This window comes from Brachypodium distachyon, chromosome 3, assembly GCF_000005505.3.
Source record: "Brachypodium distachyon strain Bd21 chromosome 3, Brachypodium_distachyon_v3.0, whole genome shotgun sequence".
NCBI lineage: Eukaryota > Viridiplantae > Streptophyta > Magnoliopsida > Poales > Poaceae > Brachypodium > Brachypodium distachyon.
This window is the reverse complement of record NC_016133.3, coordinates 17,289,782-17,316,811: the sequence shown is the minus strand read 5'-3', so window position 1 is coordinate 17,316,811 and position 27,030 is coordinate 17,289,782. Positions and strand designations below refer to the sequence as shown.

At 42.8% G+C, this 27,030-nt stretch overlaps 2 protein-coding genes across 2 annotated transcripts; one reads left to right on the top strand and one right to left on the bottom strand.

Moving 5' to 3' along the window:
- Nucleotides 1–4,122: 4,122 nt before the first annotated feature.
- On the bottom strand, nucleotides 4,123–13,849 carry LOC100822654 (villin-5). Its single transcript, XM_010236202.3, has 23 exons — nucleotides 13,690–13,849; nucleotides 12,614–12,725; nucleotides 12,273–12,372; nucleotides 11,491–11,559; nucleotides 11,179–11,421; nucleotides 10,910–11,087; nucleotides 10,698–10,830; nucleotides 10,453–10,615; nucleotides 9,657–9,807; nucleotides 9,460–9,560; nucleotides 8,898–9,053; nucleotides 8,500–8,568; nucleotides 8,331–8,399; nucleotides 8,104–8,241; nucleotides 7,875–8,003; nucleotides 6,841–6,988; nucleotides 6,713–6,723; nucleotides 6,479–6,619; nucleotides 6,268–6,393; nucleotides 6,059–6,124; nucleotides 5,048–5,360; nucleotides 4,741–4,949; nucleotides 4,123–4,650 (listed from the first exon to the last, which is right to left on the bottom strand). The coding sequence occupies exons 2-23, from the start codon at nucleotides 12,667–12,669 to the stop codon at nucleotides 4,537–4,539; spliced, it is 2,883 nt and encodes a 960-aa protein (XP_010234504.1). The 5' UTR covers nucleotides 12,670–12,725; nucleotides 13,690–13,849; the 3' UTR covers nucleotides 4,123–4,536.
- A 5,466-nt stretch (nucleotides 13,850–19,315) lies between these two features.
- LOC100822348 (AUGMIN subunit 1) lies at nucleotides 19,316–22,504 on the top strand. Its single transcript, XM_003573541.4, has 5 exons — nucleotides 19,316–19,824; nucleotides 20,968–21,102; nucleotides 21,207–21,333; nucleotides 21,827–21,964; nucleotides 22,049–22,504. The coding sequence occupies exons 1-5, from the start codon at nucleotides 19,403–19,405 to the stop codon at nucleotides 22,157–22,159; spliced, it is 933 nt and encodes a 310-aa protein (XP_003573589.1). The 5' UTR covers nucleotides 19,316–19,402; the 3' UTR covers nucleotides 22,160–22,504.
- Nucleotides 22,505–27,030: the final 4,526 nt, after the last annotated feature.

Genomic DNA, 27,030 nt, shown 5'->3' with positions numbered 1-27,030 from the left:
CGAGCTTCGACTGTGTCCACTAGGGGCCTCAGCTGATTGGCCGTCTGCTTACGCACCCCCAGAGGCAGCCCCAAATAAGTGCAAGGGAAGGTCTTGATCTCACACTGAAGAAGGGAAGCGACCAAAGCCCTTTGCTCCGTCGAGCAACGAATAAGGTGGGCAGAGGACTTGGCGAGGTTGTTGTGAAGCCCAGATGCCGCACCGAAATCCGCCATGATCGCCAAGCAACCAACCACGTCCTCCCTAGTGGGGCGGAGGAAAGTAACCACGTCGTCGGTGAAAATGGAGGTGCAATGGTCAAAGCCTCTCCCCGCAAGCCGCGACAGGATGCCCATCTCCGTGGCCTTCTCAATCATGCAATGGAGCACATCCATGACAAGAATGAAGAGCATTGGTGAGAGGGGATCACCCTGCCTCAACCCACGGCGATGGTCAATCTCTGCTCCAGGGATGCCGTTGAGGAGCACCCGTGTCGAAGACGAGGAGAGTAGACCACAAATCCACCCCCGGAACTTCGGGCCAAAACCACGCCGCACTAAGGTCTCAAGGAGGAAAGCCCAGTCAACCGTGTCGAAGGCCTTAGTGATGTCAAGCTTAAGGAGAATCGCATCGATCCTATCCCCATGGAGCTTGCGGGCGGTGCCTTGCACTAACATGAAGTTGTCATGCAAACAACGGCCCATGACGAAGGCGCTCTGGTGAGGACCCACGAGGAGGGGCAACTTCGGGGCAACCCTAGTTGCCAAGACCTTCGCAAAGAGCTAAGCCATGTCGTGAATCAGGCTCACAGGACGAAAGTTGCGGACTTCCAACGCATTGGGCTTTTTGGGCATCAACGCGATTATGGCAGTATTGAAGACATGAAGGCCCCGAACGTCCAAATGTGCCAGAGAGTTGAAAGTCTCCAGCACATCACCTTTGACGATCTCCCAGCACGCAACAAAAAAACGCCCAGTGAACCCGTCCGGCCCAGGCGATTTGTCCAGCTCCTGGGCCTTAACCACGGCCCAAACCTCCTCTTCAGTGAAATCAGCCTCCAGGCCCAACAGATCGCAACTCGGGACCCCGAGAAAATCAAGGTCCAGCGAGAAAGGCCGATCTGGTGCAGAGCCAAGAAGCCCAGAGAAGAACGCATCCACGGCCTCAGCCTTCTCCTCATGCTCCGCCACCATCACCCCATCCACCATAAGATGGGTGATGAAGTTCTTCCGCTTGCGATGACTCGCATGGAGGTGGAAGAATTTTGTGCAAGCATCCCCCTCCCGGATCCACAGTGCCTGCGAGCGCTGCCGCGCAATTGTGCGCTTCAGGGAGGCCAACCCAAGCAATTTGCACTTGCGCACCCTCCGCGGTCCTCTCTCCTCCGAGGAGAGCACACGTAGTTCCATGGCCACGTCAAGACGCAGGATCATCTCAGTCACCACGAGGATTTGCATCTTGATGTTCCCAATAAAACGGCCGCTCCAGCTATGAAGCCTCTTCGCAGTGGCGTGCAGCCTAGAGTCGAGACGTTTAAATGGGTTTTGGATGAGATCCCCAGCACACCACGCGGACTGGACCACGTCGGTAAAACCCTCGACCTTGGGCCAGAAACTCTTGAAATGGAACCTCCCCCCTATGAGAAGATGGGCCTCCAAAGCAACAAGCAACGGACAATGATCTGAGGTCGCCGTGCTGAGAGCCGACAGGAAGGAGTTGGGGAAAACAGCCTCCCATTCCACGGAGGAGAACGCACGGTCGAGCTTCTCAAGGGTGACATGCTCCCGCACATTCAACCAAGTATATCGACACCCATTGAGATAGAGTTCTTTAAGCTCCAGGTCCCGCAGGGCTCTGCGAAATTTGCCCATCATCCTCCTGTTCATATTAGTATTGTTCTTGTCACCAGGGTCCACAATCAGATTGAAATCCCCGGCCAAGAACCACGGCCCCACATGAATGTCGCGAATGTCCCTCAATTCCTGGAGGAAAAGAAGTTTGTCGATGTCGTCCTGCAGACCAAACACCACCGTGATCCACCAGGTTGGCCTCATGCCGAAGGTAACCCCGGCCGTAACCGCATTGGTCGTGAAATGGGGGTTGGACAGGGAGATCAAGACACCCTTCGACGCCAAAATGATGCCACCACCCGCGGGCAAAAAAGGTATACCTTGTTGATATGAGTATTATATCAATTCTATTAAGCCGTAGGCCAGTGTGTCACACACACCCCTCCTCAAATATTTTCTCCCCGGTCGGTCACCCATCCTCAAATTGCTCTCAGGCAAGCACGCTTAACCCTTAAGGTTTCTTTCGGATGGGCTCTCGGAAAAGAAGGTATACCTTGTTGATATGAGTATTCTATCAATCCTATTAAGCCGTAGGCCAGTGTGTCACACACACCCCTCCTCAAATATGCGTCCAGTGCCGGCACATGTCCTCATGTCCGCACACCTGACCCGCACATGTCGGTAACCGCAAGGGTCGGCTCTGGTACCAATCTGTAATGCCTCGGCGTCACTCCTAGCAGCTCTCCAGGCTTCAAGACTGGCCACACAGACCAACACATGTCTTTCCGGCGCACTTTGTCCTCACTCATGCGCTCCCGGAAGAAACTTCCCGGTCGGTCACCCATCCTCAAATTGCTCTCGAGTAAGCATGCTTAACCTTGAGGTTCCTTTCGGATAGGCTCTCGGAAAAGAAGGTATACCTTGTTGATATGAGTATTCTATCAATCCTATTAAGCCGTAGGCTAGTGTGTCACATTAACCCAGCACCTCCACCTCCGCGCCCTCCTCGAGGGGCAGCGCAGTGCTCTCCCAACCGAAGAGAGAGAGAGAGAGAATCGCCGTCACGTACGTGCTCCGGTGAGAGGGGGCGATCAAACAGCCTAAGATAGGCCTGTAGAGCCGCATCGCCAATGCGCTCCCCCTCGTGCGCAATACCAGACGGTGAATCAGAACCTTCTGTTGCTTCTTCGCGCTCGCCGACTGGACCCCCTGCCCAGCCAGCCGCTTTCTCCGTCGAAGCGAGAGTTGCTGCTGGGAACCCGCTTGCGCAACCGGCGCTTAGAAGGCCTGGGCAGCACTGGCGAGGGGACCCGCCTTACTCGGGCATGGAAGGTCTCGACGCCGCGGGAAGCCGGAGCCGCCGATTCCTCACTAGGGGAGGCCGGTGACCGCGCCGCCGACCGCGGCATGAGGCTCCCCCAGGATCCCCTCCGAAGCCGCCGCAGGAGAAGCCGGTGCCGGCGAGACGCCCCCGGAAACACTGACCACGAAGTTGCTCAACAATGACTGCTCCATTGTCCGGGCCGGGGAGTGGGCCATAGAGGAGACATCCTCAGGGTAGACCACCAAGTCCGACGGGGACAAATCCGGAGGAGCCACCGAACCCGAGCCAGACAAGGACGGGGAGGCCTCAAGCCACATGGGGTCCCACACCTCCTCGGCACACGGCAGAGGCCCAAGCATCCACTCAACCACGGGATCAGTGGAAAGGGACAAAACCCTTGCCACAGGCCTGAACTCCGCAGCTGCCACCGACAACCGCGCACCAGCCCAAGGCCCACCCCCGTTGACCCAACGAAAGCCAGAGGGATGGTCCGTCGTCCGCGTCCACCCGACCATGGGAGCATGTGAAGAAGTTTTGCCTATTCCCCTTGGCAGGCCGCCAGTCACCGTAACCACGGCGCGGGTCACCATTGTGGCCGCTATCGCCATCGTTAGAGGGCCAGTCATCCGACGAGGAGCGGTCCGTAGACACGGCAGTGTCCTCCACCTGAAGGAGATGGATGATGGCCCTGTACTCGAGGAGGTGAACCTCGGTTGGGATCATCATCTCCTGCGGCACAAGCAGATCGTCATCCTCCTCACCCTCCAAAGGCACTGGCGCTTCCGGAATCATCAACACCTTCTCCCGCGGGATCAGGCTCGGATCAGGAGTCCACGCATACATCATGAACCTCCCCAAATCCTCCTTGCTGAGTTGAGACTTTATTTGGTTACCTCATCTCTGGGCTGTTGAGAACGCCGCGGCGCTTGTTAGATAGTATGATGTAAAATGGATTTGGACACCATGTAAGAAATGCCAACATCATGTAAAATGATTCTGAAAGGCATACTGCATTTCAGGGAATTATAATCAAAGAATTCTCTGACAACTGATCTCATATTGCACACACAAAATCAAATACGGAGTACTATCGATAAAAGGCAACCAAATTGATACTTTACACTGTCAGCACTCTGCTGTACATACATATTCCCGTTTACTCAGACTGAAACTCATCTCAAATGCAAAGCCCCCAAAAAGAAACTCACCAAGGCAATGTTAATACAAAATTGCAAGCCTGACAATCAAACCTGTGTGACCCCTAACCGAAGGGAAACAGTAAGATCACGCCTATGAATTGAAAGAATATGCGGGACCTACCAAAAAAAGACTTGGACCAGGAAAACTGGAGCACTCATCCAGGGCAACACGAAAATTGATGTATTGCCAAGGGTGGTGGTTGAGTTCTGCACATGACCCCATGGTCAGAAGCATAAGACCAGGCTAAAAGAGATGAAGCGCTATCTTCATCCTGTTCTGCTTCCACTTCGGAAGCTTGCTAAATGCTTCCTTTGCCATTCCAAACTTCTCTTTGAACTCAGACGAAGATAAGTAGGTCTGCATTCAGATGAAAAAATTGTGAGTCGGTTACCTGGGTTTGTAGATAAGTAAAAGAAAGAAGTGAAAATATCATATATTCATATTCACCTCACGCCTGGTAACATCAATTTCAGTGACAGGCTCAGCAGCTGTGGTTTTAAGGAGATCATATGGATAAATCGGGAGCCCCTCATCATCTTCTGGCTCATCTTCTTTTGCATCTTCAGTAATAGTAAGAGATTCAAGTTTACCGGTCATGGTGTCAGTGCCTTCTTTTGCAGCTTCCTCTTGTTTTGGCTTCTCCAACTCGGAGCCATCTTATTTTGTGCAGAATTTTACAAAGAAAACAGTAAGCTATAATAACTCTTTTCTATTTAGATTTTTTTTCCTCAACAACTGTACTTGTATCACATACCTTTTACTGATTTTGATGGGGGAGCTTGAGTAGGCCGATTAGAGGAACCAGTGGGAGCTGCAGGTGCAGATGACTTGGAAGATGTATTTGACGAATCTGGTGTGACGGATTTCGGGTAAAGCTTTTTGGCTACAGGTGGAGGGGTGGAAAGATTTCTGGTGTTTGCACTTTCAAAGGTAGAAGCCAATGCAGTGAATGCTGGAGATCTTCCCCTAACACGGGAACGTTCTGGGCTAGAGGACATGCTCCTAGAGCGCTGGGATTCTTGTCCAGTACTTCTTCCTGAAAGTGCTGGTGTTCGTCGTTTTGGTTTCTGATGACGCATCAAAATCAGCAGGAGATTTACAGAGGTTCAGCAATCACAGATAGGTAAGACAACTAAAACATAGACAACCACGGATAAAGATGATATAACTAAACCAGGAACTAAGCCTGAGTACCATAAGCACAGTACTCCCTCTGTTTCACTCTATGTGTCCTCGTATATCTAAAAGAGGGTTAAAGAGAAACGAACATGCGTACCCCTATTATTTGACAGACTACGATCACCTAGCCTCTTTCAAAGCATTTAAGTGCAGGTAGAGATTGGGAATATAGTAATAACTACACACCATACATACTCAAGTGGCACATATTTCGAAACAGATTCTCACGATGCTGGGGGCAATTATAGTGAAACAAAAGGAGTAAATAAAATATTTGCAAGCATGAGAAGAAATGATGGGTGGCTCGGTATTTCAGGTCAAATGTCTTTGTGAGGTTCATTAGCATGAGAGGCAGCAGTAGAACATGAGAAGATTATACACAAGGCATGTGCATCAGGACAAGTTACTTGCAATAATCACCAGAAAGAAATAAGAAATATTTTTCCTCATAGGAAAAAACTTTACGGGAAATGTAGTATAAAGGGTTAATTGGATCTATGCCATTATAATTTCCACCGGTTGGAGATATGCCAAATAGTTCAAAATGGCAGAATATCATAACATCATTAGAGTTTGGACATCTTACATCTAGAGCTGGAGTGCCTCCACCCTTTACAATGGCGAGCTTCCTCTCATATGAATTGCCATGCATCTACGTAAAAGAAAAAGGTGAATATGACACATCAAGAACAAAGCAAGGAGTGGATTACGGAGTTTTTATTGTACAGAACACGAAATGCTAGTATATTCACAAACAGACAACTCAAAGGTTCATCATATGAACTCTCTACTTACCAGTGATTTTGCTGAATCCCATTTGAAGAACCTCGTGAAAAAGGGAGGCTCACTTCCCTCCGTAACAATGAAGATCGGTGTCTCATGGGAGAGATTTTCCATCAGAAAGTCGAGCTCAAGGAATTTCTGATGCAGTAGTGAGAACGGTAGTGAGAAATGAGAAAACAAAAGAATAATGGCTTGTAGAGAAACTACCACATGGAATCATTACCTTTCCAAGATCCAAAGCTTGCAATCTTACTTTAACATCTACTTGCTGGCCAACCCAAACAAATATGTCTGAGTGACAGTCCAGAATGAAAACATCTTCTGTCAACAGATCATCTTGAGTAAAGTGGTATATTTCTTTTATCTGCTCGAATAGATTACAAAAGTTGATGTTAAAAGTGAAAACAGCTAGCACGGTCAGAGTATGACCATATATATCACAATTGTTTTTCTTTACCTTCAAATTGCCTTGATGGACCCCAGCAGGTAACATAGGCACCACAAAGAGATCAGAAAACATTTGAAGTGTAAGGTAGACTATGTAGATTCTATTATTCTATAATCCAATGTGTACTTTGTGATTACCTTTGGAGAGGATACATGAGAACAGATGGGGATCACTTTCATTTTCTCTTCCTATTTTCTGGCTTGAGTACTCAAACTTGCCTCCAAGTAAGCTCCAAAACTGATCCGTTTCTGACCCTTCCTTTTGTGACCTGGACTGAAGATTTGGCTGTACAATGGAGAAAGAAAAACTATGTCAATGATCAGATATAGAAAGTTAAAAGGTACACCAGTAAGCAGTATGGAGCAGGGGCGTAACCTGGGGCCTGCCCAGCTAAGCAACATGGATTAATGTTTGTTTTTAGTATTTTCAAAGCAAATTGCCTGAATTTTCATTCTAGACCTAGGGCTACAGCCATAGTGGCCCAGGCCTGTCTCCCCCACTGCCATGCAGTAGCCAGTAGAACAAGAAATTTCAAATAATTATTTGCAACTCAAAATAAATAAAAATACACACAGCTCAAAGCTTGAGATTGTTTAATCACAGGGACTTGTCCAAGAAATTTGTAGTTAGTCTAAAGGTAATCTCTGCAATCATCAGAAACCAACTAGAATCCCTACGCCCCTACCTGTGGGCTCTCTTAAAAATAAGGTGAAGCTTCTGGATTCAAGAAATTTGTATGTTTGGTTTGGGCCCAAGGTTGCCATGCCAAATATTTGGCTAGCCAAAATATTGGTGAAGCTTTTAGTTGCCCAACAGTTGGCCAACATTGGCAAGAAAGATGAACTATAGAGTTAGAGAGGAGGCATTGGCTTGCCAAAAAGTTGGCTCCCATCCAAATAAAGATCAAAAGTTTGGTCATGACCCAAAAGTTGGAAGGTTAGAATTTGGCCAGTGGCCACCATGCAAACATACCCTAAGAACCATGTTCCTGACTAGCAGGTTCAAAACTTCAAATGCTCTAGCATGCATTTTGCATACTACTATGGTAAACCTTTGTAGGGAGTAATTACTGAAGAATCAAGACATGACGGTTACACCAATCATCAATATAAGTTTGAACATGTGCAACTCTAAAACTAGATTTGCCTCGTAAAGGTAGATTGTTCCACACCTTAATCATGTCTAACTGCCTCTCAATTAACCCTTGATCTAATGCAGTAGTAAGGTTTCCAGTCCAAGTGAACACAGTGTTCCCATCATGTAGAATGTAAGAGTAGGATGAATTCAAAGATGAGGCCACCTAATGAAAGAAAATGGAGATCAAGTTAGTTTGCAAGGAATATAATATGATATCAAATCTCTGTCATAACATAGATTCACGAAAATGTGACTAAACTTACAGAGTCAACTTGAATTGCTTGCATATTTTCCGGTCCTGAACCTTGAATTCGGAAAAGTGCAAGTCCATCTTCAGAATAAGTGTCATCCTCATTACCGTTTTCAGCAATGAATTTCTTGTATCCAGAGCTAAGACCACCCTGCAGCAAAAACAAGGAGGGTAAAAACTCTTGTGTTCAACACAACCTAATGGTTCCAATTTAACTTAAGGTCACATGAAGAAGATAACCTTGCACACTTGGAAACTTTGAAATATGACAAAGAACTGAATCGGTTCTCTTCCCTCATACAGGTGTGCCTGCAAGTAATCAATGATAAATTAGAGAAATCATTATGGGCAAGCACAATGGGCCATATAGGGTTCACTAACCTAACGTATAAAAAAATCAATGCATTACCTGGGCAGCCTGAAACTTTGTGGACTCAACCATCTTCCTAGCAAGGGCAAGTGCTGTTACCCTATCCTCCTGGACAGAAATTGAGACCTTTTTAGTGCTGAAGTTCCTTAGCATCCATTAACTTAACATATAATCCACAACTAAAAAGTGTAAGGATCTCCATAATCCCATTGTTTTACCCAAACAACATAAATCACTGCAGTTTCTAGTTCACCAATAAAGAAGAGGAAAACATAAGCCACTTGGGATCCCTATAATTCCTAGTTCTTTGTATGCACTTCATATTGGATTTAATTAAAAACTAGAAAATACCAGCTGGAAGGTCAAAACTATCTACTGAAACATATGGTGATTATATGCAAACTCATAACCAAAGTTGCTTATGTGCAAAGTATTACCTCTATACTCTTGTTCCCGAACCAAGTTCCGATAAGACATTCATCCTTATCATCTCCAGGATACATATATTGAAATATGTAGCAATCGCCACTGTAAAACTTGGATTGATCAGAAGATGACAGTATAGTCTTGTCCTTATCGTTTACACGCCAGACCTGATATCAAATATAGAAGGAAAAAAATGCACCAATCAAAGTATGACCATTGAGCATACAAAGCACAACATGCATTAATCACGTGTGCATTTTGGAATAGAGTTCCAAGTTTGCAACTCTCTTGCTCAAAAGAAAATTTCAAAGTAGCTCATCCGAAAGCACTCATGCATGTGTGTGTTTTCTTTCCAAAACCCTACTCATTCGCCACAAGGATTTCTAGCATGCGCAAAGGCCTAAAGGTTTACAGGCGCATAACTTTATGAGATCAAAATTATGAAGACCAAATATGAGAGCAGTTGGAGGGCTAAATATTCAAAAGATACACCTTGGCCGCATAGTCGCAGACAAAGTATGATGATACAAGAACCCCTGCTGACAATACGGAGTCAAATAGATCAGAATATACCTGCAAACTGCCTGTGCAATCAATATAGGGTTGAGGTTCTTCTTTTGCAGGAGCAGCTTTCATCAAGCCTTTAACATTTAAACCCTGACGTTTGAGAAGAGCTTCAAGAAGAAAATAATTGGTAAAAATGTGGAGTTGAAGAACCTCATCAAATGGAAAAGAAAAACATTGAAACCAGTAAATTTACAAACAATAACCTGCAACTTTGCCTCTTCCATCCTCAGATGACAGTTTCAAGTCAGGTGTCTGTGGCCACTCTTTAAATTTTGACTTGAACGTAATTGTCTCAAATCCCTCGATCACTTTGATGACATGTGTTTTTGTTCGGTTAGCATCAGATAGCAATTTCTACATAGGCAAAAAAACAGTAAGCATTGCAGTAACATACAGTTGAAGTCTTGGAGAGCAAGAATTTATTTCAAATATCTATTACAGAGTAAAATACAGTGTCACATATCTCAAAAAAGTTCATGCCTTTTCTTGGTGAATGAGCAAGTAACCAAGTCTAAGTGATCACGAATACTCAATAAATCTGTCAGAATCTGAAGGGACCAGGACGCCGTATTACAAAATGAAGAAGCATGTCAGAGAGTACCAGATTCATCTTCTGAGGTTCGAAGCTTCTATTGTTTTTATCTTTATATTTTTTTCTATAATATTAAAGTTGGTGGTGACAGTCTATCTGCCATCTCACCTCCCTTCCAACAAAAGGTACTTTCTGACAAGTGGGGCCATTCTCCACCATCTTGTTTTGCGGGTTTTAGAATATCATATATGATTATTTTCATGAATTTCCTATTTTTAAATTGCCTGGGTTTTTTTTGTAAGTCAAAATAAATAATGTGACCATTGGATCTGTATGGATATTGATGCGCCACATGATATCATTATTTTTGTCCCAACAGTAGCAACGGATAGGCATTCAGCTAGATATGATTAAATTCACATAATGTACTGAAATAGCACTTACGAACCAAGGTTGTTAGTTGTTACCTCTGCAGCTTCACTTGCACCCTTCCTTTCTTGCAAAGTCGTAGTTCTGCCCATCCAAACAAACATTTCGGCACCACAGTCTAGCAAGTAACACTTGCTTGTCTCAAGCAGTTCATGAGCCAAGCATTCATAATTGATAGGGTCTAGCTTTCCTTGGTTAAAACTGGAAAGTTAAATATTTTATAAGTTACTGACTGGTTGATTGTTCACAATGAAAACTGTACAGAATAAACCCAGTTAATTACCAAAGCAATTTCAAACTTGTTTCCTCATCTTTCTCATTATTGTCAACAGATGCCCTCCTTGGAAGAGGGGCAAAGCCACCAAAAAAACCCCAAAATTCACCAGCTTCAGCATCAGCCATCATCCTGCCATCCTCTATGATTGAAGTACAGAGTCATATCTAGTAATTACTATTTACAATAACAAAAATGGCCCTTAAATAAAAATTGCTTACCAACAGCAGCAACTTCACACTTGCCCTCATGGAATGTATCTTTGATGTATTGTACAACTTCAAGAGCTTTTGCTCGCTCTTGAATGGATGAGTTTGATCCATTGAACTGGAAGATTTTTGACTTTGTGTCCAGAATAAATATGTCATCATGGTGAAGGGATGATCGAGCAAAAGGAACCTGGTTTTACAATAGCAAGTCTAATCAAGACATGAATCATGAATGGCCAACCATTTCTGAAGAGAGAAGACAGTTAATATAGATAACTTGCCTCTTTAACATGAACAACGCGCTTCCCGCTGCAGACATACAGACGGGTGGTATGCTCCTGCTCGTTGACCTCAACATGCTTGAAACCAGATGCCACTCCTCCTGGCTGTGGCATGATGCATGGTCTAAAATATGAGAGAAACTTCTCTGTTTCATTGCCTTGTACCTCTCGGTATTGAACAGCACGTCCTCCGAGGGCAGCATCAAGCTCTATTGTTAAGATTGCTGCAGTTCCAGCTTCATCCTACAATGGACATTGTTGAATTCACTAAACTTTTGAAGAACTGTATGCTGAAATGATGAGAAAATTTACCTGACTAGTATCTCTACCAACCCAGTAATGAATGTCATGACGAAGAGAACCATTTTTCAAGGCAGTAGTCTGTACGGAGGGGAAAAGAACACGAGAAAAAAATCTTTCCATTAGTTTGAGCATTATGCGGTTGAGTTCAAGCATATGACAAAAAAACATGAATCTCAACGTAAACATAGAAGCATGTGATGCACCAAAATTGTATTTTTCGACACTCAATGGCAATTGAAAATACAGAAAAAAAAACGACCCTATATCTTTGCTGGAGATAGCTGCATTTAAACTAATTGGATAACTGACTGACTGAGAAGAGTTCTCATAGCTAGATCTCTCAGACATTGTCACCTTGTTTAGTGCATCATGTACCATTCATGATTGCATAATCCATCAGAATTCTACACCAGAACTCTCATTTCATATATTTGATCCCGGACCTGGAGACTGCCTTTTCTCCAAGAGACTAAGTGAGAAGGAACCTTTTAGGGTAGTCAAGTTCACAACATATCATAAGTAGCAATAAGTCTATGATGAGATTTAGGGCTGTGGCATCGCAGCAAATACATCAAATCTTCAGTTTTCTTAAAACCAAAAGATCACAGTACATATGGAACAAACACATGGACTGAACTTACCATGATTTTTGCACGTTGCAAAATTTTGTAGTTCTTCGGTTACTATGGAAAATATACAATTGACCATGTATTATACTATTTAAGAAATGCAATATACTAAATAACAAAAGGGGGTAAAGGCATGCATCAACAAATCACGTGCTTTGATACCTTCAAGATGATGTAAGAATCACCCATGAAAAATTTCCCATGTGAAGACGAAGGGATAGGAACCGGCTTAAAATCCTCAATACGCCATATTTCCAAGCCTCTGCAAGGTATTAAGGATAACATGGGCTGCATGTTGAACCAGGAGCAATAACATAGTGAAATGGATGCTAATAGAGATCACGAACTCCAGAAATGTTAGTGCTACATAATGGAAGTTTTCCTAATGGACATAATGGTCTTAGGTCTTGATTTGTTCCCAAATTAAGTGACTTAAACGAAAATGACAGTAAGGAAGGTAATTTACAAAATATAATATCAAAGTAAAATAAATGGAAGGATACTCCTTTTGCCCAGCACCACGGAAAGCTGGGTCCAAATCCTTCATAGAAACCGACATCCTCGATGTTAAATAAACCTTGCGTAATTATTTTTGAAAGGATAGCCAAAAGAATGCTGCAAACAGGAAAAACAGATGGATAGTAATTATAAGAGAACGAATCTTTTATCCCATTCTTGTGGAAACTACTGAACTGTAACACGACTGTACAAATGTTTGGTACTTCTCTCTTTGGATTATTTTTTTAAGAAGAATTCATCTGATGATAGAATGATTACCAATAGGAATGACACAAACAGTTATTCTATGATCCTTAATGGTGACATACCACATATAGCAGATAAATCATAATGTGAATAAGATGCAATGCATATTTCCATGTCAGAACATGCACGCCAATATAACAATATATGGTAAATAAAAAACTACAATATTTGCAGCAACACTCGGTGACTGTAGGACCAATTTGCACTAACGCAATACATCCATCAGGGCAAAAGCATAAACTGTGACTATCCACACATACGCCAATATAACAATATATGGTAAACTCCTATACTATCCACACAATGGCGCAAGTGAATAATGATCCAAATCATCAGATAATAAACTGTGACTTAAAAGCATGCTAATTATAACTATGCCACGAAGCAAATGGGCGAGCAGTTCTGCATCATCAGGGCACAAAATCTGGATCAAGCAATGGACTAGCCCTATCTCCAGGACAGCAGCAGAGTACAAAGCCCATTGAAGCGTTCGTTAGCTTGTATGATCATCTGCGATTCCTTAACCCATAAAGTATGAAAACACTACCAATTCCTCCAATCCGACGCCAAGAACCGGGAAATGCCAAGCTACGGGCGCAACTCCGAGCCCAGACCGCCTAGGTACGCCCCGTCGGCTGCACCCGCCGCTCATCCAGGGAGCCACTCTTCATACTTAACGGCACAATAAGCAAGAAGAAGGCCAACGAAGCTTACCCGGCTCCATTTGTTGGCCAGACAGCCAAGAAATTCACGGCAAGGAAAAAAAACCGGCTGGAACACACAGCAAGAAAACGCGGGTTTGCAGAGGACCAACCTGGGAGGCGCTCCGGGAGGGAGCCGCGGAGATCAAACCGTGGAATTCACGCGGAGGGGGTCGATCTGGAGCGCGAGAGGGCGAGGAGGCGAGATGGTGGAGTAGAGGGGAGGGAGACGAAAAGGAGAGTTCTCTTGCGAGAAGGAGGAGCTTGACAGAAAGGAAAAGCGGCCAGAAGTGAAGAGCACCTTTGTTTTTTACGGTTTGGTCCCTCCGGTTCTTGTTATTGCCTAATTCTTCCCTGTGCCCGACACTCTGGCTGATCACTTCTTGCCTTGTTAGTAGTTTAAAGCTCTAGCTGTCATTTCACCATAAACGATGAATAATTACTTCTTACCTTGCTAGTAGTTTAGAGCTCTAGCTGTCATTTCACCATAAACGATGGATAATCACTCATTGCCTTATTAGTTTAGTTTCCTTCCGGGTCGAAGTTTCAACCCAAGGTAGTAGCCGGGGCAGCCCTCCAACGCCGCCAGAGGAAACCCATTCCGTCAACGAGGAAGCCCGGCCCGAGGTGTTACCCATTGCAGAAGGGAAGCCAACAAGGGGATCTTGTGTTGGACCTTGGACAAAGTGTCGTGCTCTTCGCGGTGGTGATGTTAGGCAAGCTGCCGTTGATGGGGATGGAAAGAAGGGGAGGTTGGGTAGAGGAAGCCCGAAAATAGTGACTGAACACGATAGTCATTGAGGATGGCGGTGCTAGGACGGTCGCCGTCAATGGGGATGGAGAGGGGATGGAGGAGAGGAGGCATGGATCGGAGATGGCGTCTGGAGGGGGTCGTCGTTGGGGATGGAGACAAGCAGCCATAGGCTCTTGGCGGTGATGGGGACTGGTAGCACAGGAGATGGCTGCTAAAGCAAAGGCGTAGGGGGTCGACATAGAATGGGGCAATTGGTAGGCCGCATTGGGCGATGTGTAGGCATCAGGAGGCACTGGGAAGTGAGGGTCGAGGGGGTGTGTTCTTTTTAATGTGGCCGAGAGGGTGCCGATATAGGGTTCAGGTAGAGAGAATGCGTCGGAAATTACTAGCTTTTCACTGGAAAAATGCTAACTTGTATGCATCCAGAATTGATATTTTGGATACAACAAAAATTGATGATTTGCATGCACTCGAAAATGGAAAGCTATGCTTGGTCTTGCCTACTAGTGTGCTTGATGCTGCTATTTGTTTGCTAGCTAAATTGCATATGATGTTTGCTGTAGTTTACATAATAATATAATTCAAATAGAATAAAAATGTCCAATTTAAATTATAGTCAATTTAAATATATCAATTTGAATAAATTATTTGAAATATATTTATCTAAAAACAATTACAAAATATGATTAAAATATAAGACCGTGAAATATCGGAAATGAGATGTGAGGAATCAAGAAAAGAATTTTGAAAAGGAAATGATTTATAGGCAATTTCCACGTGGTGTTTTTGACAAAGCAAATTTGAGAAAGCATTTAAGAGTTGCTCCTGGTTAGTCAAATTGGTAAAAGGAAACTAGGAACTTATGCTGAATTATTTGTAGAGCCAAGGGGGTATCCAGAAAAACAAAGCTGGAATGCTAGCTTGTTCGCCAGCGAGGGGTGGCAAAATGATGGACTGTAGCCACTGAGGCGTGCGCCCCCACTAAACAACAAACAGCAAGCCAGAGACTCTGCCAGCTGCTTGTTTAAAATTTTCCTTTTCTTCCTTCTAATTTCTCGACGGTTTTGAATTCAGCACAATCAGCAGTAAACTATAAACACAAGTCGTCCCATGCTTCACGCGTCATGACGCAGGAGTCGACGGACATTAACAAGGCCATTTGTTGCGTCAATTAAGGTTTGCTTTCATGTAAGACCATTGGATCTGGAGTACAATCTTGGAGATTTTCTCCATGATTCTGAACCGTAGAACTTTTGGGGCAGTGTCCTGTGTCTCCTCATTAATAGTTCTGACCTCAGGTCTCATGGTCAGTTTGTCATGTGCTATTGTGCGGCTGATGAGTACTCATAAGTCCATTAATTTGCACCAAAGCTATGTTTCATGGGAAATCAGGTAAAGCCCCAACGTGATCATTTGCCCAATGATCTCTGTTTGTGTATCAGCAGGACCAAGGGGACCATAGAACATCGGGGAACATAGGGATTTGGCTTCAAGGCTGGCAGCCCCTATTTCTTCTTTCCCTTTGGACCCTAACTTAACATTTGATGATCATACTGGGAGAAAAGAACAATTTTCTCTTGAAAATAGAACTTTGTGTATACAGTAATTTTAATTATGGTCATCCGTTTTGAGCACCACCTCTTGTCTCTTTGATTTATTTACGGCTTGCTTGGATTGTCTCTTGGTGAAAGATCGGTATGATCGACTAGAGGGGGGTGAATAAGCGACTAACAAATTTTATCTTTTTTTTTTCAATTCTTGAATGAAACAAACACTTAATCCTAGGGTTATCTAAATTCTTTAAAGTGAATGCAACCTTAGAATGAAATGCAATAGCCAAAGCAACAATACATATAACAAGAATGTAAAGGGGAAATTATACCACACGTGGAGATGAAGATTTCACCGGAGTTCCACCTATTAGGATCGGTGTACGTCTTTGTTTGGAGGAGTGCTCTACTACAAAGGTAGAGACGTCACGAAGGCTCACTCTATTCTCCAACTCACCACACCACAAAGGTGGGAGAGCTCTCACAACATCACAAAAGTGAGGTGAGTTCCACTAATGGCTTCCTTGAGGGCGAACGCCGAACCCTTACAAACTTGACCGGGGCAAACTCCACAATTCAATAGGAGGCTCACAATCCAAGCCTCAAGCTCCTCACACACCAAGGGAGAGCTTGAGGTGACCGCTTCCGTTTAGGATTCCCAACAACCCAAGAGAAACGAAATCCACAAAGAAAACAAGGGGAATCAACTTTTTAACTTGGTGAAACCCTAGAGCAAGATCTTCTTCTCCAATCCTCAAAGAATCAAGAGTTGGGAGTGGCTAGGGAGGGAGATCTTGGAGATTTGAGCTTTTTGTGTTCTTGAGGTGAGAGAGGCTGTTCTTGGCTATGGAAACGGTCAGCCAACTCGTTGGGGACGAAGGGGTATAAATATGGGGTTCCAAAAATCGAGCCATTATGCACTGCGCAGAGATAGGCCGGAACTTCCGGTAATAGACCGGAAGTTCCGCATATTACCGGAAGTTCCGCATATTCTGCCAATCCTAACAGAGAGCGATCGGAGGTTGGGGCGGAAGTTCCGGCCGGAACTTCCGCCACCTGGACTGCAGGCAGAACATAACTTTGCTGAAATTTAGTTCTTCTCTCTCACTTTTTGGGGTAGGCTTTTTAGTGGGTGCAAATTGTGTAGTTGTGTACGTGAAATTGATTCACTCATTACCTTCCCTTGTGGATCCCTCTTAATAGTACGGATGTCCTACGACTCAAATCAAACCGAAAAAGCCGCTAACACCACTACGCTTCATATCATCTTGAGGGTCCACAATAACATCTTGTGCCAATTTCTTTATGAAATCTGAAATACTTGACACACGATTAGATACACAACATGTTGTCATTACCACCAAAACCACTTAGGAGAGAAATGCCCTTTCACTTGGTGCGTGCTAACTTGACCCGAGGGGCATCCGGACATGTGCATGCGAGTGTTTGTTTGGCATTCGGTCAGGCAGCTGCTGTCTGAGTCAAGCCACCAAAATTGGTGGCATGAGCTCACCCTCACTACCTGCGTGACCAGGCATCTGTTTTTGTCAGGTATTTTGGTCAGAACTCCAACCATACAGGCCCATAGTTCTTACACAATGGTTCGATTGCTTCATACTTGGAGCCTACTCGTTCCATTACTTACCCCGAAGCAACTGTGCGAAGCTCTTTTTGTTTTTAAGTATCTGTATATTTGTTCTAAGTCAAACTTTCTCAACTTTAATTGAGTCTGTAGAAAAGAATATCAATATATTTAACACCAAACAAACTTAATATGAAAATATATTTGAGAATAGTCGTAACGGTACTAGCTTGGTGTTGTATATTATTGTGTTTTTTCCTACAAACTTAGGCAAAGTTTACAACCTTTGACTTAGGACAAAACCAAATGTACGGATATTCTAAAACGGATGGACTATTGCTTTGCCCAGATATTTTTTCTATACTGAAATGACATAGGAAGGCCCTACAATGTTTGCATAAAAAGAAAGGAAATTAAAGAAACAAAATAGTTGTGCTTTGCTTTAACCCTATAAAACACACTCCTTCCGCGAGAAAGACATTCATGATGGTTGAAGAGGATCGAGTGGCGTTGCCTTTTCTTTTCCATTTGCATAAAGGGCAATCAACCACTCTGGGTTGAGTCTTTCTCTCCATCTAATTTCTATGATCCTTGTTACTTCAAAAGTTATGCAATCTCTAATGAGGTTTTGTTTTACACTCAATTCTCACGTACATGACATCTAGTCTAGTGTGTCATGTGTAATGTATTTATGCGCTAAGATTTTAATGTTACATTCGCATCATGATTAGAAGTAGCTAGAAATTAGCTAGGTATTTGATGCTTTTTAATCTTTGGCTAGATGGTATGAATACTTTGGCTTGAGTTTATCATCCTAGTGAATAATGTATATGTGGAGAATTAAACTTCAAAAGTCATTCTTTTATCATCCTACATATTTGAACACGAGTATGTATTAAGTTTTGAGCTGCTCATACACCGTGTATCTATTATTTCAATGTTATTTTCCATTTTTTAGTTATTTTTTTTACAACTAGCCTATGAATAGTTGCAAGAAATGCACACGGTATTGAAATGCCATGTTTCAATGTTATTTCAATGCATAAGAACTTTATGGAAATTGGATGAATCGCTAGGAAATTTCAAGGTGTCTGGCATTCAGAGTTGACACCAATATCTCTCGAGGGCCAATTCTCAGAGCTTGTCCCATTTACCCCTGAAAATGTATTCAAACACATAAAGTAAAAACATGAAATTTTCCCTGACGTCCATATGGTAGGTGTCCGAGCTAGACATTTAAAAAATTGGCAACCAAGTGTTTTGGCTTTTGTTAAGTTTGTGGTCAAAAATTTGATTGCCAGTGTGAACCACTCCATCTCTAGCAAATTATTGCCTGATAATAAACAAATTGAGAGTTGAAACATCTTTGGTAAAACAATTGACAAGCCAATTCTTGCCTACATTTTATAACGACATTGTGCATTGGGATGTAAGCGGGGAAAATGAGATCTTAAGTAGATAATGGAGAACCGTAGCATAATAGCAAGAGTGATATATTTGGTTGGCGGCATTGAGATTCAAAAGATAATCATAATAAGATTTTTTAATTTACCGTGGTAACATGAACTCCCTCCAATCCATATTAATTGTCTCAAATTTGTCCAAATATATGAATGTATATATGCCTAAAAATCGTCTAGATACATGTAATATTTTGACAATTGATATGAATGGAACGGAGTAACATGGGATTAGCTTATGATCTTTTGGAAAATACACGAGATGCCTCCTTTTGGTGACCTAGGCTAGCTATATGAGTCAGCACGGACTATTTCAGTTGTTCGGATCATATAAAATCAAATAAAAACAATTGAAAGCAAATTCAAGCATAACGGGCCTTTCACGCAAGACGCCATTTATTTTCAGAAACATTCAAACACACAGGCCTCTCCTTCTCGGCTTCTCGCCGGCCACCCACCACCCCCCTACCAGCCAAAGCCATGGATCACGCCGCGGAGCACCTCGACACCGCCGCCCCGGCGTCTGCGCCCGCATCCGTCGCCGAGGTCAACGCGTGGCTTGCCTCTCTGGCAACGGAGGGCGGCGGAGTGGGAGGGCGCGGCGGCGGCGGTAGTGCGGCGGCCTCGGAGCTGTCTCTGGGGCCCGACCCCACGCCGCGCGGGGTGTCCTACCTCCGCGCGCTCGCGGCGGCGTCGCAGGCGCGGTCCCGCGCCGCCGGAATCGCGGCCTCGGGGTTGCGCGCGCAGGCTGCGGAGTACCGCGCTGAGGCGGCCCGCCTGCGCGAGGCGCTGGAGCGGGCCGGCCTTGCGCGGGACGCGCTCCCTTCGCCTGCTGCCTCGGCCGCGCGCGCCGTCGCCGCTGTCGCGAACCTCCTTGCCATCCGCGACACCGAGATGAGCAGGTAACTTGGGGGCTAGGGTTCTGAGTTTCGTTTTTTTTTGTGTCGACGTAATGAACGAGAGATCCAGGTCTCTGATGGGAGGAATCCTTCATGGGTTCTGGCTTTAACCTCGAAATTTGGATTGATGCTGATGAATGTGCCATTTCGGTGAGCAGGGTGTCTTGGGTACTAATCTGTGTTTTAGCCAATTAGAAAGATGCCCGGAAGCGCCCTGTTAGATTTACGTTGCTGGCTATTGATCCATAGTTCCGAACCGTTCATTGCATGAAAATTCTGTAACTTTATAATCAAATGTGAGGAAGTTGCTGAATGGTAGGGCTGTCACGAGCTGATCTTGGTGCCTGGACCAAATTCGGTCAGGCTTGGTTTGAGCTCAAGACAAGCCTTGGGCCAAGCCCTAGTGAGCTCTGATTGATGTTTGACCTTAAAATGGAGCTTGAGATTGATACCTCCTCAGCAAATCTTGGCAACAACAAAAATTGAAATCTGAAAAATATAAAAATTGGTGCCGAAGTACATCATAATGAGGAATCTCATTGATGTCCAGTCAGTCAGAGCAATTTGCATAATGATGAGACAAGACACAGTATCAATCTTATGATTCCAAGGGCAACTAATGAACATGGAGACTAGAGCAAAACTGCAAAAAGAGATTAAAGCACAGTAGCACAGCGACAACTTGGAACAAAAAGGAGAAGAATCCGAAGGCATTAATCTGTTTGAAAGAAGAATGTACTCCACGGAGTGGACCTGGGAGCAGCAGAGATGCTCTCACGCACATATAGACTGATGATATGGAGTCGGGGGCATGAGTGCTTTAGGTGAGGGTACGCGGCAGTTGGGATAGTGTTTTGGAAAAAAAGAAGAGCGTGGACCTTGAACGACGGGACATAAATCAATCTAGGGTCTATGTGAGCACGAGCTTTTGATCTCATCTTGTTCAAAGGATTGAGGTCTGGTGCAGGCTTGACCTCATCTTTAAGATCAAGCTGAGCTTGAACCATACCTGACTCGAGCCAGGTCCGAGTCTTTTTTTGACAATCCTAATGAATAATAATAATATTGTTTTGGCGTTGTAGGGTGTATGCAGGTGATTTTCTCAGTGCTTCAATTTGCATTAGTTTTGAAATGGTGGCTTTGCAGTTTTGTGGTGGCCAGTGCTGATTTGTGGCTGAGGAGAGCTGAGGTAGAGGAGAAGAGGGACAGAGTTTATAAAGAGTCAAAGGCACTTCTTGATTACACGAGAAAGGCCATCACCAAGCTTACTGAGCTCAAGAAGTGAGTTGATAGTTGTTCAGTTCTTAGTTACCAAGGAGTACTTACTAATCATCAACGCCTAGTTCTTCTGAAAAAAATGGTAATAAACACTAATGTGTTTACAGAATGCTGGAAAAATTTAAAAATGATGTTGAGAAGCAACAAGTGGAGCAAATGACGGACTGGCAGACAAAGCTGGTTATGATGGACTCGAAGGAACGCCAATATATCCTCCAAGTCTCAAATTACAAGGTAACTAGCATTTGTGGCAAGTTGTGTAATCTGGGTATGTATTTAGTTCTTGATATTGGCCTGCTATATGTGGCCCACTACTCCTAAACAAACTTGTGTTTGGGAATTTGCATTGCTAAGAAACTGTCAACTCTTGGAACCTAGAAATATCTAGTGAGCTATCAACATGTATTAGTGACTTAGGCAGGGAGTAATATATGATTATAAAATTAAATGCACAACTTCAAAATCATTTCCATCAATATCACTTTCACTCAACTTCAACACTTACTGAAATGCAAAGCCAGATTAGAACATTGACTTGGATTAGAAAAGTCTAATATCGAGGTCTGATGTTTCTAGTTGATGTGTTGATGCTATTTTTAGGCTTAGCTATCTAAGCTATTCGTGCACCTTTTAGGGCTAACTTTGCAACATTACTTGGTAACACACTGTTGGCTGATTACAAATTATACTTCATATCTTTAGATCATTGTCCTCTTTTGCATATCAGGCAATGCTTAACCGAGTGGGATATACACCAGAGATTAATCATGGTGTGCTAATGGAAATGGCTGAACATAAGAAGGATCTCGAGAGGAAGACTAAACCCATTGCAGATACATTACGAAGCTACCAGGATTTGCCTCCAGTATGATGTCTTTTGCCTTCTGTGTTTTCCTTTTCCTGCGGTTGCAAATCTTTGCTTATTCTTGGTCATCTCTGGCAATTGTAGGATAAAGCTTTAGCTGCGCTAGCTATAGAGGACAAAAAGAGGCAGTACGCAGCTGCAGAGAAGTACCTTGAAGACGTGTTGCAATCTGCTTTAACGACGCCTGGTCTATGATGCGCTTAATTACATGCATAGTTCTATTTGGTGTGTCTGATCGTTCGGGTGTCATGTCCTTCTAAGTTGTGAATTGGTTCTGTATTTTGGTAAAATCCGCTTGCTACTGTTTTCCTAACTATGGCAAATTTTGCCATAGAAATGTTTACGTCGCAGCAAGACAACTAAGATGCTTTCTCAGGACAGCTTACCATGTTGCCTTCTTGTTTGTATAAACACATGAATTTGGATGGACATGATGATCAATGGAACTAGATGATATATGATCATGGATTAGCTGAAATGTGGTAGTCTGATGGATACACCTGTATCTTTATGACATGGTATGCATGGCCTTTCATGTTTTCTTGCATTTGCAATCAAACAGTCAACCAAAGTTGTCTGTAATATAAAATAAAACTCAAATACTCATATTCACTCTTGGCATACTTTTGTTCCTGTTAGAAGGAAAACATTTATTTATCTGAATACTGGAACAAAAAATGTGCTGCTAGAATTCCAAGAATATTTCTTTCAGGTGACTTAAGATACTTTGCTCCCATTTTCCATCATCTAGTCACAGTTTTACTTACTGTGGACCGAGCTGGTAGACCGAGCTGGTTAGGCAGGTTGGTTCTAATCGTCATCTACAAGGAAACTGAGGAAGGGCAGATTATATGCCTGGGAAAAATTTGTAGAGCTTCCGATTGGTGGTTCACTAGCTCGAATGAAGATAGGCGGGTGACTTCTCTTCTTATATGGATAATTTTTCTTTAGTATATTTTTTTTTCTGTTTACCTTGTTCATTTTGTCTTTTCAAAAAGAAATTGTTAGTGATGGGTTTATATTCTTTTTAGTGTTGTCTGATTATGCCACAATCTCTTATTAGCATGACCTTCTAACTGTTGGAGACAGGTGACATCCTCTTCTAATATGGATAATTCTTCTTAGTACTACAAGAAATGTTTATTCATTTTCTTTTATCGTTCTAATTTTCAACAAGTTGTTGAAATGATTTATATTCTTTAGTGCTGCATGTGCATACATCAATCTCTTATTAGTACGACCTTTTTACTGTTGGGGTCATCATTGGGAATATGCATTACATGAAGAAATGCATAATTACTTATTATTAAATCATGCTGTCTAATTATGTTGATAACTCTAAAGTCTAAATTGTTAGTTTGTTCTAATCAGGTGTAGGGTGTTTTCAGTTGCTAAATCTGAGGCTTTGAGCAGTGAGCACTGCAGAAAAAGAGTAGTACAACTCGCGATTCTTTTGCTGGCTGACCTAACTTCTTTGTTGAAAAAACCATATCATTCAAGGTAAATAGCAATTTTTTTCTTAATATCCATGGAGCGAAATGTGCAATTGATCTGTCTATGCTCTCCTCATTGAACTATCATGCTGGCAAATTAAAAAAAAATGCATATTTTCACGCACATTCTTTACTGTTTTCTATGTGTTGACTTCGGGCCTACCATTCTTTTCAAATATATGAGCACTTCATCTCTATTGATGCAGTTCTAGGCTTGCTTGAATCCATGATCTGCTCCATTGCTCTTCTTTTAGGCGTTCTTACTTCTTTTCCCGAGGAAACACATAAGTATCGTGCCTCACTGTATTGATCGAATGAAATTTTTATTTACAAGACTGCGAGCATGCACAGCTACAAAAAGGGAACAAAAAGTTAGCTGAGAGGGGGTGGAGCCTCTGAATTTTCTTGGCCCCCGATCTAATCTAGTCCTTGGTCTCTCTTGATCTCACACAGAAGGCCAGCCACTAATGGCGTGTCTCCTCGGAACACAATCGTTCTTCTGCTTCCTATGCACCAGGCTGAGAGCAATATGAGCTAGTCGCTGCACGACCATAATGCATTTGATATGATCACGGTTAAGTCTGTTTTTAGCAGATCGATATATATAATATATATTCCCTTGCAACAATTAAACCTTTTCAATTCTACTGCTTCGCATAACGAACACCTTTTTGTTTCAACAATATCCATATTATCCATTTTTAGCATTTCCAATGTTTGTATCTTGATTTTTTTGCAGAGGTGGTACCCCGAAAATGTGAGGAAGACATCTCTTACAGAATCAAGCTAGAACATTTTTTTGACCCGAATCAAGCTAGAACATTCAGGTAGGAACCGACATAAGGAAGCTAGAATTGTTATTAAGCGGTCTTCTATCTGCAATTTGTTTTTGGGAGATGGTGCTGGAGAGTTTTAAGGCTTCCCAGCGGCCAGCAGGATCTTGATAATGCGGTACAAGCTTTATTTTCAGAAACAATATTGTGTCTTTCTCATGAATAACTGCTGTGGACCTGCAACTTCAGTTATGGTCTACCATTGCATTGGGCAATATGATATGACTCTTTGTAAAATTTCCTCTTCTGACTGTTGATTTTTTTTATGACATTACAAATATAAATTTATCTTGCGCTTTATTGCTTTTGTTCATTGTTCAATGCCAGAATGTTTGTTATACATCCAGCATAGGAGCAAGGCAGCGTGAGAGGGAGCTGCGACAGAAGGACCAACAGCTTGACAGATAAGTACAGATGCTTCAACTCGGTTTAGTTTAACTCTATCTATTTCATCTGATCAGATTATATCATAATCTTATTTGTTAGTTTGTTACTTTGGTAGCAGCCTGTTATATAAGCACATTATTTATCATCTTTTATCGACAAATAATACGGAAGCTTCTTACCCTCCACTTCCTCTCCTATCGTCCAGAACATGATCAATCAGGTTTCCACCAGAACACCTACGGCCTCACCAACCTGTTGTTCACCTCTATGATCGTTGTCAATCACAAGGTTTTACCAATATCTTTATGCTTACAAAGATCTGAGTTGGTGGTTGTCCCGTTGTTCACTCCATTGAGAACCCCTAGACTACCCTATATTGCTAGGAAATGAATATAATTGCACCCATTTGATACGGTAAATATACGTGTATCAGGATCTTTTGACTGGATTGTTGTATATTTTGAGATAGTTCTTATTCGGCACAAAATTTGAGAACATAAGGACAAAAGTGTATTTAAGCAATTTATGCAAAATAGTAAAAATAATAATTTCGTAGCAACGCATGTGCGTTTAGCTAGCTACTTTAAAAGGATGGGATGGGGTACATCTTAGCAGTGAAGAAGGGACGCTGAATTATTTTTTCTTGTGTGTGCAACCTTACCACTGAGGTAAGTAATAGTCAAGCACAAACTGTCGGTGCATGGATGCATAACATCTGAGTTTACATTCCTCCGACTCCTGTAGGAGTTTTACTGTTTCATGTGAAACTCCAGAATTCAGAACATGGGATCTACATGTTTCGGACATCTGCTTGTTTTTCTTGCTGTTTGAATGCACACCCCTCTTCTTATTTGCACTGTGGTTGCTATCTCTACGACTGTACTCTCCGCCATTTGTCACTTCACTGGGCTTGACCAGTTAGATCAGCGAAATAGCGTGGAAGTTCCCTTAAATAGCATTGAGTTATGGGTAGGTGATGTCGTCCAATTCAATATCATTGTTAAAACACAATTTTGCTGTGGTCCTATGGAAATAAAAATGCCACACTGTTTTCTTTTAGTTCTTGTGACAAATGTGTCAGTTTTTGACTATATTACTGCTGAATTAGATCTGTTGTGTTTGTGTCTGCACCAGTTCTTACAGCAACATGTTACTCCTTTACCACTTTACATATTATAACACCATTTTTTTCTTTGCATATTCCTATGTTCCAGTACCTATTTTTTTCATCCACATTTTAGACATCTTGCTATCTCTAAATGAAATGCAAATTTGTAATGTATTCATGCATCAAGTATTTGCCCAATGCTGCATTGATAACTTGAACGCCACTTTTTAAAACTTGATATGCGATGCACATGCTTTGGTTGACTTGTCTGAATATTTATATTCGTATTTGTTTAATGTGCATGGGAACTTCTGTCATGTGCATGTAAACTTCTGTCAGTATCATGAGCTGTAATTTCTCGATGTATGTAAACCATAAAATCGGCACGCATCTGTAGGTATCATGGGCTGTAATTTTTTGATGTACGGAACAACAGATTACTAATTCATGCCCTAGATAATGATTCCTGTGCTTTTATGATTTATGTGTCTGGACAGGCATGGAGATCCCATTGATTTTAATACTTCCATGATTTGGATTAACGCTGTTTGGACTCTGTGTGCAGTTTCTTGAATGTCTATGCACTTGATATGTCTTGTATTTGTATAGTAAGCCGGTAGGGAATGCAGTAACCTTATATTCCTGGCAAGCATGCAATGGAAAAGTACTTTCAGAATGTCAGTAAGTAACATTCAAGTTTACTGAGCAGTAAACACTGGGTCATATGTCAACATAACAGGGAAAGAACACACAAGTAGTACATGGGTGATTGACTAAATGATGCTAAAGAAGTAAAGAACTAATCGGTGGTAAGTAGTAACGGTTCAGGATGGGTTGTACTTCAGTAACCATTTTAATGGCTGTTACATCGTTACCTACTGGTTTGCTAACTACAATGGGCAAAGTGATGGAGGTAGCATGCTCACTGTGGAGTACAACTGTACAATAAATGATTATTGCGCAATGAACTCCAAAGAAAATGATCTGGTGGGAGCAAATACCACCACCTCTGTTGTCATGGATGGGGTACCTAGTGAGTCCAGCGATACCGTGCTTCAGGTAAGACACGAGGTATGCATATTCAGTTCAGCTAACTAGAGGTAAGCCGTCCAAGGGTATGGAATGGTGAACTTCGTGTGAATGTAGAACTGTGCAAGCTTAGAAGACCGGAAAAGTCCATACGTTTTTTTTCCACTTTGAGGGTATCTTAGCAGGGTCTAATCACATAGGATTACTGGCGATGTT

Coding starts and splice junctions, on each gene's coding strand:
- LOC100822654 (XM_010236202.3), bottom strand. CDS start 12,669: ATGTCGGTTTCTATGAAGGATTTGGACCCAGCTTTCCGTGGTGCTGGG. Junction 11,422..11,490: donor TTGGTAGAGATACTAGTCAG/GTAAATTTTCTC, acceptor TGTCCATTGTAG/GATGAAGCTGGAACTGCAGC. Junction 4,651..4,740: donor TTGATGTTACCAGGCGTGAG/GTGAATATGAAT, acceptor ATCTGAATGCAG/ACCTACTTATCTTCGTCTGA.
- LOC100822348 (XM_003573541.4), top strand. CDS start 19,403: ATGGATCACGCCGCGGAGCACCTCGACACCGCCGCCCCGGCGTCTGCG. Junction 19,825..20,967: donor CGCGACACCGAGATGAGCAG/GTAACTTGGGGG, acceptor GTGGCTTTGCAG/TTTTGTGGTGGCCAGTGCTG. Junction 21,103..21,206: donor AAGCTTACTGAGCTCAAGAA/GTGAGTTGATAG, acceptor ATGTGTTTACAG/AATGCTGGAAAAATTTAAAA.